General features: G+C 43.7%; 1 protein-coding gene across 1 annotated transcript in view; it reads right to left on the bottom strand.

Annotated features, from left to right (window-relative positions):
- Positions 1-15971, bottom strand: part of Ctu1 (Cytosolic thiouridylase subunit 1) — an 82799-nt gene that overhangs the window by 609 nt on the left and 66219 nt on the right. The window contains exons 14-15 of the mRNA XM_050179578.2: positions 11309-11396; positions 6675-6711 (exon numbers count right to left, since the gene is read on the bottom strand). Coding sequence (XP_050035535.1) covers positions 6675-6711; positions 11309-11396 — 125 coding nt within the window. The remainder of the gene's footprint in view (positions 1-6674; positions 6712-11308; positions 11397-15971) is intronic.

Below are 15971 nucleotides of genomic sequence, written 5' to 3'. Positions count from 1 at the left end.
AAAGAAATAGAAGTCTTCATTATAACTTCTGCTTTCACACACCCAATCACAAAGAGCAGATTCAACATATGCCATAGAAATACACAATTTAGCATTCTTTATTTTTATGCTGAAACAGCTCAGTAGTCATTTTGGCGTGGTGCTAACAATGACTTTCTTAGTTATTATGTTATCAGAGCTCTCTGCAGCATGCAAACAGCATATAATTGTTACGACAGGAATATCACAACAATTAAATAAACTAGATGCGAATGTAACATCTTTTTTTTCTTTTTCAGCTGTAGTGATTTACATTCCTTTTGGTTCCCATTGACATTATCTCGAATTAGGAAGGAACAGCGCCAACTAAGATGATCACGAGAGGGAGAACGACGCAGGATAAGTGTTGGCACTTGTCCTGTGTCGTTCTCTCTCTCATGATTGTCTTAGTTGCCGCTGTTCCTTCCTAATTCAAGTATGCACCCTCTCGTCCAAATGAATGTTGTCCTGAGACATTATCTCATGTGCCCTCTGGCAGAACTGTAGTTTCTGTTTCAACAGGCAATCAACCTAACCACCCAAATAGCCTCAATGAGCCTCAAGTCCCATATTAAAGGGACACCGAAGAGAAACGTTAAGCCAGGTCAGACTAATAAAGTATTTTTCAAAACTCAATGTTAATTAATTTTGTGGTAAGAAGTTCATTACTAGAACAGAACTAATGTCAGGCTTATTATCATTTAAATTTCGCAAGCACTGGTATGTCAGTGTGACATCATAAATGTTAAAGTAAATTTTTGCATTTGGACCATCGTGGCCCAGTAAATACTACTTACAAAACTCGTGAAGTACATTTTTTGGCTTCTTAAAGAATGCAACATAGTTTATTTTTACTTATGTGTTTCCTGGCTTGGCAAGCCTCGTTTGCCAGTAAGAGTGGCACTTTTGGTACTGCAGAAACATAATAGACTCATCATCATCATCATCATCATCATCATCAGCCTGTTTTATGTCCACTGCAGGACGAAGGCCTCTCCCTGTGATCTCCAATTACCCCTGTCCTGCGCCAACCGATTCCAACTAGCGCCCGCGAATTTCCTAATTTTATCGCTCCACCTAGTCTTCTGTCGTCCTTGATTGCGTTTCCCTTCTCTTGGTACCCATTCTGTAACCCTAATGCTCCAACGGTTATCTAACCTGCGCATTACATGACCTGCCCAGCTCCATTTTTTTATCTTGATGTCAATTAGAATGTCATCTATACCCCCTTGCTCTCTGATCCCAACCGCTCTCTTTCCGTCTCTTAATGTTATGCCTAGCAATTTTCATTCCATCACTCCTTGCGTGGTCCTTGTTCTCATGCTTCTTATTGTCAGTCTCCAAGTCTTTGCCCCATATGTCAGCACTGGTAAAATGCACTGATTGTGCACCATCCTTTTCAATGATAATGGCAAGCTTCCAGTCAGGAGCTGGCAATGTCTGCCTTATGCGAACCAACCCATTTTTATTCTTCTGTGAATTTCCTTCTCATGATCAGAGTTCCTTGTTACTAATTGACCTAGGTAAACATACTCCTTCACAGACTCTAGAGGCTGACTGGCAATGCTGAACTCTTGTTCCTTTGCCCGGCTATTTATCATTATCTTTGTCTTCTGCATATTGATCTTCAATCCCACTCTTACACTCTCTCTGTTAAGGTCCTCAATCATTTGTTGTAACTCATCTGCATTGTTGCTGAATAGAGCAATGTCATCGGCAAACCGAAGGTTGCTGAAATATTCGCCGTCGATCTTTACTCCTAAGCCTTCCCAGTTTAATAGCTTGAATACTTCTTCCAAGCACGCACTGAATAGCATTGGAGAGATTGTGTCTCCCTGCCTGACCCCTTTCTTTATAGGTATCTTCCTGCTTTTGTTGTGTAGAATTAAGGTAGCTGTAGAACCTCTGTAGATATTTTCCAAGGAATTTATGTGAGCATCCTGTACTCCTTGATTAGGTAATGCCACTATCAATGTTGGTATTATCTCTACTGAATCAAATGCCTTTTCGTAATCTATGAAAGCCACATAGATTATACTCTGCGGATTTCTCGATAACGTGATTAATGACATGGATGTGATCCATTGTAGAGTATCCCTTCCTGAAGTCAGCCTGTTCCCTTGGTTGACTAAAGTCCAGTGTTGCCCTTATTCTATTGGAGATTATTTTGGTAAATATTTTATATAATACTGGGAGTAAGCTAACGGGCCTATAATTTTTCACTTCTTTAACGTCTCCCTTTTTGTGGATTAGTATATTTGCATTCTTCCGGTTTACTGGGACCCTTGCAGTCGATAGACAATTTGTATAGAGAGCCGCCAGTTTTCCAAGCATTATGTCTCCTCCACCTTTCATTAAATCGACTGTTATTCCATCTTCTCCTGCCACTCTTCCTCGTTTCATGTCTTGCCAAGGCCCTTCTGACCTCATCGCTAGTTATAGGAGGAGTTTCTGTATCCTGTTCATTACTGCTTCTAATTGAGGTATCCTGACTCCTCTGGGTACTGCACAGGTCAGTGTAGAATTCTTCCGCTGCTTTTACTATATCTTCGAGATTGCTGATGATATTACCCTGCTTATCTTTTAGTGCATACACCTTGGTTTGTCGTATGCCATGTTTCTTTCTCACTGCTGCGTCCATTTCTTACGGCTTCTTCAGACTTTCTTACGTTATAGTTTGAAGTATAACTTATTTTCGCCTTGTTGATCAGTTTTGACAGTTCCACGAATTTTATCTCGAGTTGGACACTCATTTTTTGTCGTTTCTTTATTAGGTCCTTTGTTACTTGGGAGAGGCTTGCCTACTGAATGCCTTGTTGCCTTGCCTCCCACTTCAACTGCTGCCTCTGAAGCCAGCCTAGTTACGATTTCATTCATTAGCTCTATGTTATCATCATCTCTCTGTTCTAAGGCTGCATATTTGTTTGCAAGTACCAGCCTGAATTTGTCTGCTTTTACCCTTACTGCCTCTAGGTTGACCTGTTTCTTCTTGACCAATTTTGCTCTTTCTCTCTTCAAATTGAGGTGAATCCTGGCCCTCACTAACCTATGATCACTGCACTTTACCCTACCTATCACTTCTACATCCTGCATTATGCTGGGATCAGCAGAGAGTATGAAGTCAATTTCATTTCTTGTTTCACCATTAGGGCTTTTGCAGGACCGCTTTCTGTTGCTACGCTTCCTGAAAAAGGTGTTCATTATTCGAAGCTTATTCCTTTCTGCGAATTCTACCAGTATCTCTCTTCTCGCGTTCCTAGAATCGATACCGTAGTTGCCACTTGCTTGTTCACCAGCCTGCTTTTTCCCCACTTTTGCATTGAAGTCGCCCATTACTACAGTATATTGAGTTTGCACTTTTCTCATCGCTAATTCAACATCTTCACAAAACTGATCTACTTCCTCATCATCGTGATTGGATGTTGGAGCATAAGCTTGTACTACCTTTAATCTATACCTCTTATTAAGTTTGATTACGACTACAGCTACCCTCTCATTAATGCTGTAGAATTCGTCAATGTTGCCCGCTATGTCCTTATGGATTAGGAATCCTACCCCGCATTGCTTCTTATCTAGGAGACCTCTATAGCAGGGGACATGTCCGTTATTCAGCAATGTATAAGCCTCACCAGTTCTTCTAATCTCACTAAGGCCCTTAATGCACCTCAAATTATTATTATATTTTTTTTGTGGTGCCCCTTTAGTCTGTTACCCCATGAGCACCTTAAGAAAAACGGTGACTGCTATAGAATTGAGGCACTTCCGTGTTTGCACCTAGAGTGAGCAAATGAATTCCTCACCACCCACATCTCAGGAAGATCTGAATTTTTTTTCTGGTCATATAAGGCTGCATTTAAGCCAGGCAAATGTCGTTAGAAAAATCGCCATCCAGCGTCACCTACTTACGTGTTCAACAACCACCACATTCGTAAAATGTCTCTAAGGAATCGAACTTTGCTGATAAACATTATTGTATTTTGAGTGTCATTCTTTTTTAGACTCATTCTATCAATCTCACTTCAGTTCCCTAGAATGGACCCAATGCCTTTGAGACTATGTTATTCAAGCATAACGTGTCTGATTAACCTTTTTTTCTCTGATAACAGTTCCAGCGACCAGGCTGTACTTAATATTAGCAACGATTGCAACATGGTGCTCAGGTTGGCAAGTGACAATACTATGGTGGCTAGAAGGGGGAGGTGACGCCAGCGCCGGCATATCCGCCGAGAAAGCGCGATCCTCTCATTCATGCGCTGCCGCAAAGGCCGCGGTGGCGCTGCGGTCAGCTTGGCGATGCAGTCACGCGGTTGCGCGCGTGTGCAGCTTCCCGCGGTGTCTGGCCGGCGCGACAGCCTTCCTGTTTCTTCGTGGCTGCCGAAGTGTTCTCTCGTTTATGGCAATATGTGTTTCGCTGCTGACATGTTAATGTGAGTGCCGGACTTCGCCGAACAGATGAATTCCAACGCAAAAAACGCGAAGCAGCGTCACTTCTTCGCCCCTGGCTGCACGTCCGGCTATGAGTCGTCGAGGCAGCAGGGAGGGTGCTCTAAGTTGCATATTTGTTCAAGGTGGAACGTCTTAATTTTTTATTTAGTGGAAAGTGATATCCTTGCCTCCCCATTTCTTCGTGGGTGTTCAATGTTTTTCTTTCAAATTACACAGAAGCATGCGTAAATGTGATATCTTGTACTTCGAATTACCCTGAATGTATGATGTGCAGTGCTTTGCTATTACTACGATGTGCAATAAATTTTTGCTATGCTTTGTATTACCTGTTCTGAACCCCATTCACATTTTTTTAGGAGTAAGCTGGCGCTTCATATTACTGAAACTTAAGGAGTGGAAGACACCGGCCAAAGAACAGCCAACCTTTCTTTCTCTCATTTAATACCCCTTTTAATTTCCTTTTTACATATTCCTTTATGCCCTGAGGCAATAAACAACGTTATTTAAAAAATGCAATCGCACGGACCCGAAACATATTTCCATCCTAATTCTTTCAGTCTGTGTCTCCTACTGTCGTCATGCACTATCTTGACCACACGGGACTCATTCGGACCCTTCAATTTCTGAAACTGAAAGGATTCGCGAATAACGCTTTAGATACGCCGATGTGTTACGCAGCAGATGTATTGCAGAGGCAACCACTCGATTTTAATGGTTTTATTTGTGGGCTTTCACGTGCCAAAGTTACTCAGGCTATGGAGATGCCGTAGTGGAGGCATGAAGGACTCTGGAAATTTCGACCACCTGCGGTTCTTTGACGTGTACTAACATCGCACAGCAAACGGGCGCCTTGTTTTTCGCCTCCATCGAAAAGCGGCCGCCGCGGCCGGGATGCCATCCCTCATCCTTGGGCACAACAATCGGGCGCCCTAACCACTGCACCACCACGGCTTAAAATTGCATTCTGTAAGCCATAGTCACGTTCGACTAGCGTTTAATGAGCTAAACCATTGCTTGCAACAACATCACTGAAAGGCCGACGCGTTGCGTGCACGGCAGCCTGCGTCCTTGCGTATGCTCAAAGCCAGCTGCGCGTACCATGCATCGCATTAAATCGCATTACGGCCAACAGCGCCACCTACGCCAGGCTTGAAATGGAGGAGCGGCTTCCATCCGCCGTTGGCGTCACCTCTCCCTTCTAGCCACCATAACAATACACAAAAAAATCATTTCCGATGTCAATCACACGGAAACGACAACTGTTAAATTTCTCATACTGCATAGGTGACAACCCTCTCACAGTGGTAAACAGCTATAAATATCTGGGTGCCATTATAACATCAGATCTAAGGTGGAATGAGCACATATCACAAGTTGTGAAGAGGGCCATGCGGAAACTTGATTACCTAAGAACCCTGCAACAGTGCACACATGAGGTTAAATTAATAGCATATAAAACTTTAGTTCGCTCTGTAATAGAATATGTATAAATTGTTAGTGATCCGTACACTTGAGGCAGCATAAACAAGCTAGAACCTGCTCAAAAGAAAGCAGTTAGGTTCGTATACCGTTTATATAGTTGGTGTACTTCTGTGAGTTCTCTGGTAAAACAAGCAGGTCTAGATTGTTTACAAAAGTGGCACCAACGTGACTGATCAAAGTACATGCACTTGCTATTCCACAAGAAACTTGGTATACACAAACGCACATACATAGAGCCAGTGTCCAGGCGAACCACCCAACTGCATCATAATAAAATATTAAAGGAATATTCCTGCCTTAATGAAACGTTCACAAATTTTTTCTTTCCAAAGACAATTTGCAAATGGAACCGACTATCAACCAGCATTGTGGAATGCCCAACTACCGATACATCTGTACAAGCACTTCAGTTGTAATCATTTTTGCAACCAGTTGTAATGACCAATGTTTCAAATGCTGCGCATGTGCTTTATTTGTTCTTTCTTTATTTTTTTTTACAGGACTTTGTAGTAGGTGTTTCTCGTGAGTGCATTTCTTAATTTCTTGTCGCTTTGTGTAATACGCTTATTGTGTCTTGATTTCTTTTATGCATGAACACTTTATTGTTTTTTATGTCACCCACTCCTGCTTACAGCCTCACGTGGAGGCTAGCAGTACTGTAAATATATATGTAAATAAAAACAGGTTTTACCTGGTACATAAGTGTTTTAACATTCATTTTAGCTTACCTTTGCCTTGTCTTTAGAGCTTTTACCAACTCCCAATCTGGAAGAAAGTAGCGGAGAATAAATTATCATAAATATAAGTACATTAACAGTGGGTGAATAAAGGAATTACTAAGCTGGGAGCTAGTGTCTCAGCAACAGTTTTGCCCTGATGAAGACAAGTCTCCTCATCAATATGTTGGCTCTGGATTCACACTTTTCTCGTTTGTGCACTGTTAATAAATTTAGGCCTCCATCCTCCTGTGAGTTTCTCTGTCTTGTTTGAATGTAACAGTCAGATAACGAAATAATATTAAGTACTAACTTATCATCAGGAGTTTATTTATTTATTATTTATTTATTATACAGTCCCACATTCGCTCAGAGAGCATTACAGTGGGGGGGAAATAATACAAATGTGAAACAGTTGTCATTAAGGTTACATAGCAAAAAACATGGTGACGAATAATGCAGTGCAGGCAGCATAACTATCTCAAAACAAAAAGGGAAAAAAAAGAAAAGGACCGTATGTACATATATACACATACATGGGCATACATGAATATATAAACGCATATACGCTCATAAATATATATAGTAAGTGAGCAAACGTGAAAGAAAAAGAAAGGAAAAGAAACATCAAAACACACGAACTGATCACATGTCAAGCAGTTCATTGAAGAGGGCTGAATTTAATGTTTTCGAAATGGTGTCCTCAGGCAGAGCATTCCATTCATTGATGGTTTTTGGGAAAAAAGAATATATTAACTAGTTCGTTCTTGACTTCATTGGCCCTACTTTTAATGCGTGTTCACGGTGATGGGATACGTAATGCGGGTTAAGCATGTATTTTGATTTATTATTGCCAGTATTGTTGTAAAAGATTTTATGAAAAAATTTGAGACGCAAGCATCGCTGGCGTTCGGCTAACGTCGAAAGCGCTAGGCGTATTTTCATTTCTGTGACGCTACTAGATCTGCGATAGCTCCCAGTGATAAAGCGTGCCACTTGATTTTGTACGCGCTCTAAGATGTATTTAAGGCTGTCCCGATAAGGGTCCCATATCGTGCCTGCGTATTCAAGAATAGGCCTTATGTACGTCGTGTATAATAACTTCTTGGTTGCCAGAGGACAGGGGTGAAAATTTCGAGCCAAGAAGATTAGTTTGTCATTGCCTTTCGCGGCAATCTCTGCAATGTGATCCTGCCAAGTAAGATCGCTTGAGAAGTGAACGCCGAGGTACTTGGCCCCTGTTACGCTCGGAATGGTCGAATTATTCAGCTTGTAAGAGAAGATGAGGAGGAAATTATTTTTTTATTCCTGCTGCGGTCGGTTTGTAGGAATTATAAAATTATAGAAATTTCTGGGTCATCAGGCTTCTTGAAAAGCAGTAGCTTATTTTCAAGAAGATTCAGAGCATGAAAGTTCACAAGAAACATTTTTGCAGCCCTGAGTTCACAATAAAAAACACATTCCATGGTAAGTGAAACACAGTTACCGTTGGACGGTTGTGAGTCCCACTTCAGGAGCGTTGCGTGCATGCATGCTAGCAGAGCTTAGACGGAGGACTGGTTATGGTTTACATTACAGCGAAGCTCTTAGCCTCTGGTTGGTCGGGATTTTCTGACAGAAAAATCCTTCAGCGATTGAAGCGAAAAGTGCATACAACATACAGCACAACATTCGTTTCAATAAAGAACAAGCACAGAACAAGCATCCAAACCCCATAATTGATGATACGGTGCTACTGCTAACAATGCAAAGCATGTAGCACTCCCTGCATACATTTCCCGGTAAAGATTACTGTTGATTACGCAAGCTGCCATGGCAACGGTAGCTTGCGACATGGAGAGTGACGTCACTAGCCTGTCATATATGAAAGAACCAGCCTAGCAGCTGATTTCATTGTTGTTGCAGCACTACTATGGGTAGACAATGCATAGTTGGGACTCCCGAGGTGCAGTGTAAATACAAGGGGCGGCAAAGGAAAACGAAACGGCAATATGAGCAGCAGTGGCGGGCTGCCACTGGTCGTACTGCCGTGGAGTTCCAGCACAGGGGAAGTCCGCATGTCCGCATTCTCCTGTGGCTGAATAATGTGCTGGAGGAGGAATTGAGCGAAAAGGCATTGCATAACGCCTCAGATGTTGCAATGATGGTTTTCAACAGCTTCGCTGGACATCCTCTGGACATCACTTCTAGTTTCCATCTTCCTGTGTACCTCTGTACTGTTAAGTAAAAGTTCCTTTACTTGCTTTGCAAATTTTCACTATACTCCCCTCTGTTTCACATATAATAATCATTACCTTCCTTTGGTATGATCCATTTGTGGTTGGATCCTGCTTTACCCAAACATAAATCATGGGTGAATACTGGTCTGGTGCAATCAGCTAATAATAAAAATAACATGTACAAGAAACTGAAGAACTAAATACACAATGCACATTTAGAGGCTAGATATAAAAGCTACAGCAATACTCTTAAAAGGCTACTTTGTATTCCTGAACAAAACTTATTTCACTCAAAGATCAGGCAAACAAACGGAAACTCAGGTGTCATATGAAAAATACGAGCTTCAGTCGCAACAACAACAACAGCACTCAAAGAAATATATCGGATTATGCATCGGCAATACCACAACTACAAATCCTGTCAATATTTGTGACGCTTATAACAAACACTTTGCAGACACGGCTGCCTCGCTGCATTCATCAAACATACAACCTTCATCTGACTGCACTGCCATCATAAAAAATCGGCATTCCTGATTTTTTTTTTAGAACATCTAGTTATCGAAGTAAACAAGTTAATTCAGTCACTAAATATGCAAATTCTACTGGAAAAGATGTACTTTCAGTGCCTTTTCTAAAATGATTGTCGTGTTTGTTAAACGAGCTGCTTTTGCATATGATTATTAAGATCTTTGTTACACTTGCATCAAAGCTCAATAAGGAAACAAAATGATGTTAAACCATTATTGTCCCATTACCATACTGTCACCTTTTGCAAAACTTATTGAGGTGCAGCACTATACGTAATACGCCCCCTCAACTCTGATATATAGGTATGCTATGCATAAAGAATTGAGTGTAGCCGTGTTTGCTTCGTGGCTTGGATGCAGTTGAAGGCTACTGGATTTGCTAGGCTTGTGATTTACTGGTGACGTGCCAAAACAAAAACATAGCTTTTACTGCTCCTGTCAGAGCCAGACTATAACAGGGTCATGCAGGGAGAGTCCAAATTATCAAATGGCACTCTGTAAGGCGTCCAAAATTTTATTGGTCCTTATTATGGTAATTTATAGGGCGATTGATGTTGCTGCTAAACTGTTCAGATCCGTACATGCTGTGGTTTAAAAAAGCTGTTAAATTTTTGCCTGTTTTGAGTCTTTGTCACCACTTTTTAAGAATCGATTTTGGCTACAAGTGTCACAAATTATATATTTCAAATCCTGCCTCTGTCTGAAAAATGCTTTGGAGCTTATTTCTATGGCTCCGCTTACAATGAGTTGCAAACATTCTGGCTCCAATTAACTAGACTTTTTTCTTTTTTTTGCATTACCGAAATACAAAACTATCCATATTTGGAAGTGGTTTTGGCACGTAAAACCCCATAATTAAATTTTTTTCTTTTATCCAATTTAGAAGCTGTTCCATTTAAGCGACAATTCCATTGAAATGCTTTTGGTTTACCAAGATTTTACTGCACATTCTGAAATTTGTGCACATTCACATTGATCAACTTTCCATGTGGTCTATGACGCCAGCATTCATGCTGATCTACAGCTCGTCAAAAACAAGGGCAACTCAAAAGCTATCACTGCTATTAGTACTTACCACAAGGTAGCACTGCAATGAATGGCATCTCATTTTCAAGGATTTTCCCTCAACACTTTTAGCAAATGTACTCATCTCCTATGAAATGCACAATTATGTTTTTGTTTCTTTCTAACAACTTTATAGGCAAGGAACATTGTATTTGCTGCTGCTTCTAATTGGCCAACTTTGGCACCAAGACCATATTTCTTGGTCTGCAACATTTAATGAAACAATGGGCATAATTGCTTGTGTGGTTCGTCCAGAAAAAAAAAAAGAAGAAGAAAAACCACTGTATGTGCACGATGCTATCAGATTACCTAGTTGCTGCACCAACATGTGCTGGTTCTGCCACCTGTCAGCGATTAAATTCCCAGAAAGGCCGGGCAAACAATGCCAACTGTTTCAATGAATGATCCAGACCATGTGAGCAAAAGCACACAGACAATGGACTCACCAAAAAATTAAATTTATCCGTATATCAGACATACAAACTGAAATCGACGAGTGCACTGAAAAGCTTGCAATGCCAAATTTGGACTGCAGTCCTCAACTTGAAGTTACATCCATAGACAGAGAAGAAAACTGGCTCTACTGCAGAATTGCTGGTGTGTTTACTTTTGCATAGGGTAGTACATGGAATATTTGTAACATTAAGATGCCAGATTTTCAAAATAAATTTTTTTAGGTTAGCTATTCTCGTTGTTTATATTTCTCTTGGCTACTTCTGGAAAAACTGGGCTGCTTATTTCCTTCATTGCCCAAATTAAGCTTGTCACCTTGACATGCCCACCCAGCCATGACCGCAATGAAGCCAGGTGAGCAAATGACAAGGATACCCACCTGGGCACACCTCGGTTGAGTCCCTCAAGGAGCACACAGGCCTTGCAGAACTGCTGGCTGGAGATGTACCCACAACGACTGCATGTTCCTGCACATGTACACACATACATCTAACACTTGGCAGCATTGGCCTCAAGCAGTGTTGCTTGTTTTAATGCCATTATCATTTTTTGGGAGCCTCACCCAGTTTGTTTGCGTGTGTGTGTGTAACCTCTCTCCTCCCAACTTGGATTACTGGGTAGTCCATGGTCAAATGGGTAGAGCATGAGGGGTATGTGTCACTTGGTATGTGCCACTCTTGAGGAGGAGGAGGAACTTTATTATTGCAGAAACCGTTGCGCAGTTTATTCCTAGGTGGTTCCCTCTGACAGGGCTCCACTGGCGATCGCGGCTCGCCGGGCCTGGTTGAGGGTCGCCAGTTGGCTTCCCAGGTCCAGTTCGGAGAGTCTCGCCTCCCAAGACCACGTAGTGAGTGTGTGTGTTGTGACTCGTGGTGAAATTGCGTCGCCTAGACGGTCGGTACATTCGTGTGTTATGTGCGCGAGTGTCGCTGTGTGGTTGCTACACCAGGGGCATGTCTGGGACGTATAACTGTCTGGGGAGATTGCATGTAGACGAGACAAGTGTGGGTATGTGTTAGTTTGCAGGCGACGCCAGTCCCTTGCCTGGAGTTTATTGAGAGCTTTGTGTGGGGGAGCGTATTTCGTTCTTCTGAGACGTTGGTCCTGTAGTATTTGTTGACCTGTTGTTAATAACTTGTGGGTCGCTTGTCGGTCTGTCGGGGGCTGAAGAACGATGTGGTCTGCCGCTCGGCTAGTGAGACCTCGAGCTGCGCAGTCCGCCTCTTCGTTGCCCCACAGGCCTTCGTGCCCGGGGCACCAGACGATACCGTGGGTCCATTCTAGTGAGCGACCCAGGATTCGAATGGCTTGTATAGGGAGTGTTCCATTCATGTATAAACGACACGCTGCTTGTGAGTCCGTAAGGATGCGGGCGGACCTTCCCTTGCTCTCAGCATCGCGAAGTGCGAGAGCGATCGCTGCTGCTTCTGCTGCTGCAGTGCATGTGGCGCGGATGGAGGCAGAGGCTACCAGGTTCCCCTGATTGACAACGGCGAGTGTGTATTTGGGCCCGCAACGTGGCGATGAGGGATATGAGCTAGCGTCCGTGTAGTATGTATCTGGATCTCTGAAACAGCGTTTGTGCAACATGCGGGCACGCGCTGCTCTTCTCTCTTGATTGTGGGTGACGTGCATGTTCTTGGGGATAGGGTCTACTACTATGTTCTCTCTAATGTGGTTAGGCAAGAGTTGTGTTTCTTCTTTGCAGTACTGAGGTGTCAGCGGGTACCCTAGCCGTTGAAGAAGGTGTCTTCCCTGTTGAGTCTTGTTGAGGCGCTCCCTCTGCGCTATGAGCGTGGCACTTGCTAGCTCCTCAAAGGTGTTGTATACGCCTAGTGCTAGTAATTTCTTTGTGCTTGTGCTTGACGGTAGCTGTAAGGCCATTTTGTACGCCATTCTTATGAGAGTGTCCATGTGATCTGTCTCACTTTTGCGCATGACTTGATACGGGAGTGCGTACGTGACACGGCTGATGACGAGGGCTTGTACCAGTCTTAAGATATCGTCCTCTGTGAAACCATCTTTGCTGCGCGCTACTCTGGCGATGAGTGATGCGGTGCTTCTTATTACGTGACTTAATTTCTCTGAGGCTACCTTTATGCCGTTGTTCTCCTGGACGTGCATACCTAGTAAGCATGCGGTCGGGACGCACTTTATAGGTTGCCCGGCAATCTCGAGATGTATTGGCGGGGCTCGATGTTCCTTAGTTTGCTTGGGCCGGACTTGAAGGTACTCCGATTTGTGTGGGGCACACCTCATTCCTGCTGTGGTTAGGTATGACTCAATGAGTCCGATAGCTGTGAGTAATGCGTTTTCTTTGTCGCCGTATGAACCCTTGGTTGCCCATAGGGTGATATCGTCGGCATAGAAGGCACATCCGAGTTTTGGGATGTTTTCCAGTTGTAAAGCAAGTTTTCTAAGTCCGATGTTGAAGAGGAAAGGAGATATTATTGATCCTTGCGGAACACCCTTCTGTGGTAGATCATATATATCTGATTGTAGGCCTGCTATGCCAATGCGGGCTTTGCGGTGGCTGTGAAAAGCCACGGTATAATGGTATACTCTCGCTCTCCACATCCTATGGCGGCGAGGCCATCTAGGATGGTTTCATGTGCTATATTATCAAATGCTTTTTCCACATCGAGGGCTAGGAGTATGTTGTTGTTGCTGCCCGGTTGTGGGTTGAGGACCTCTTCCTTGAGCAGGAGGAAGACATCCTGTGCTGACATGCCTTTCTGAAATCCGTACATGCAATTGGGGTGTAGTCCATGTTCTTCCATGTGTTGTTCTATTCGAGTGAGTACAATTCGTTAAAGAAGCTTGCCCAAGCAAGATGTGAGCGAGATCGGTCGTAACTGATCGAGCCTGCGCGGTTTTCCCGGTTTGGGTATAAGGACTATGTGAGCTGTAGCCCATCCCTCGGGTAAAGTTCCGCCCGGTGTCCATATTTCTTTGTTCAGCTACTTTGTAAAGGCTCGCAGGGTTTCATCACTTAGGTTTCTCAAGATGGCGTTGGTGATCCCGTCGGAACCTGGTGCCGTGTTTTTCTTGAAGCTCTGTGCTGCCGCGTATACCTCCGCGTACGTGATGGGTGCATCAAGTATCTCATTCGGAGGTCCCGGATATTGAGGGTATGGTTTCGGATGCCCGGTCCGGATTCTCGTGTTTGCTGTAGTTCCTGTAAGAGTTCATCCTGGGTTCCCAGATATTCGCCAACGAGTTTTTGTAGGGTTGTGTTTGTTTCTGTTTTCGTATTTGAAGGATCGATGATGCTGCGGAGTATGTTCCACGTCATTTTGGTGCTTAGCGTGCCTTTAAGCGAATCGCAGAACGTGTACCAATTGTGCCTGTGAACCTTCAGGGCATAATTGCTGGCCTGTTTAGTGACGCTTCATATCCGAAGTCTAAGTTTGCGATTTAGCTTCTGTTTGCGCCATCTTTTTGTGAGGCCTCTGCATGCTTCCCATAAGTGTATTAGATGGTTGTCGATTGCCGGCGTGTTGGTATCGGTTTGGTACACTTTAGTATTGGCGTCATATGGTTCTTTGATGCGTTGGGCCCGCTCCTTGATCGTGGTTAAGCGGCCTTGATGTTCCGTGAAGGGCAGACTTGTATGCAATCGAGCTGTTGCCTCTCCCTAAACTTAGGCCAATTTGTAATTTTGACCTTCCCTAGGGGTCAGCGTAGTTTGGCCGAGGCGCTGATGATTTCGATAATGTAGTGATCACTACCCAGTGAGTCGTCTAGGACCCTCCAGCTTGTTCCCACGGTATCGTTGGTGATGGTGAGATCAGGGGTCGTGTCCCTGCTGGCGCTGTTTCCTATTCGAGTAGGCATACCTGGTACAGTAATTAGTGTGTATTCGTGGCGCTCTATGGCTTCTAGGAGCTTGGTGCCCTTGGTGTCTGCTTTCGAGTAGCCCCACGTGTTGTGCTTTGCATTGAAATCTCCGGTTATAATTAGGCAATCGTGGTGTTCCAGCATTCCCTGTAGGTGCCGGAACAATGACGCGAAGTCAGCCTTTCTGTCGCGGGGGGGACTGTATACGTTGCATACGACTTGTTTAGATCTCCCCTTCTTGACAGGCCATATCGTGGTGATGAGATGTGGGATTTCCTCACCGGGGAGCACTGTAAGGGTTGTTGCCAAATTTTGTGGACGAGCGTGGCCACCCTACGGTAGCTGGGGTCGTACTGTATTTTATACCCCATAATTGGCTTTGGTTGCTCTCCCGCCTCTTGCAGGCAGATAATATCCGGGGATACTAGCGCCGCCTGTACGTATAGCGAGATGGATGCGTGCTTGCTTTTAATGTACCTAGAATTCCAAGACCAGATCGTGATGCTTTCGGTTTCCATTTGAGGTTTACAGGCCATGATGGGACTTAAGACGGTATTGTGCTGTCTGTGTTGGAAGTTAGCATGCTACCGTCATCTGTCTGAGAGCGTATTTTACTACTTTTTCGTTTACGCTCGAGTTCCTTGGTTAGGGATTCGTTAACGTATTTCTTTAATTCTTGGAATTCCACAAAGAACTGTTGAAATTGTTGCTGTATTTGTTGTATAATTTGTTGTTGTGATTGTTGCATTGCTTGTTGCAATTGGTCCTGGGTTACCAGGTTGCTCTCAGACGGTGAGTGCGCCTGAGGCTGCTTTGGCTGTGTTGTTTGGGGGGAGGGGGGCAGTTGTGTTTGTAGTGGCAGATGTCCGGTGAGAGTGCTTAGCTGTGGTAATTGAGATTGTGGCGATCACTCACAGGTCGCAGCATGTGCCGATTCAAGCATGGCCACTCTTTTCATTAAAGTTTCGATTTTGTGCTCGTAGTCGGTTAGACGCTGGGCCGCTATTTTGTAGCGATGCCTTATGCCTTATTCTATGCTATTCTTATCATCCACCACACACGGCCACCTGATCCCGTTGATAATGTGGGCAGACCTTCGCTCTGACCACTGGCCAAGCGCGAAAAGCTTGAAAAAGCATAGAATCGGAATAGGCATCGCTACAAAATACCAGCCCTGTTTTTGCTGTCTATTTTCCTCAATG

Source organism: Dermacentor andersoni, chromosome 5 (genome assembly GCF_023375885.2).
Source record: "Dermacentor andersoni chromosome 5, qqDerAnde1_hic_scaffold, whole genome shotgun sequence".
NCBI lineage: Eukaryota > Metazoa > Arthropoda > Arachnida > Ixodida > Ixodidae > Dermacentor > Dermacentor andersoni.
The sequence above is the reverse complement of the archived record's forward strand: the minus strand, read 5'-3'. Positions and strand labels throughout refer to the sequence as shown.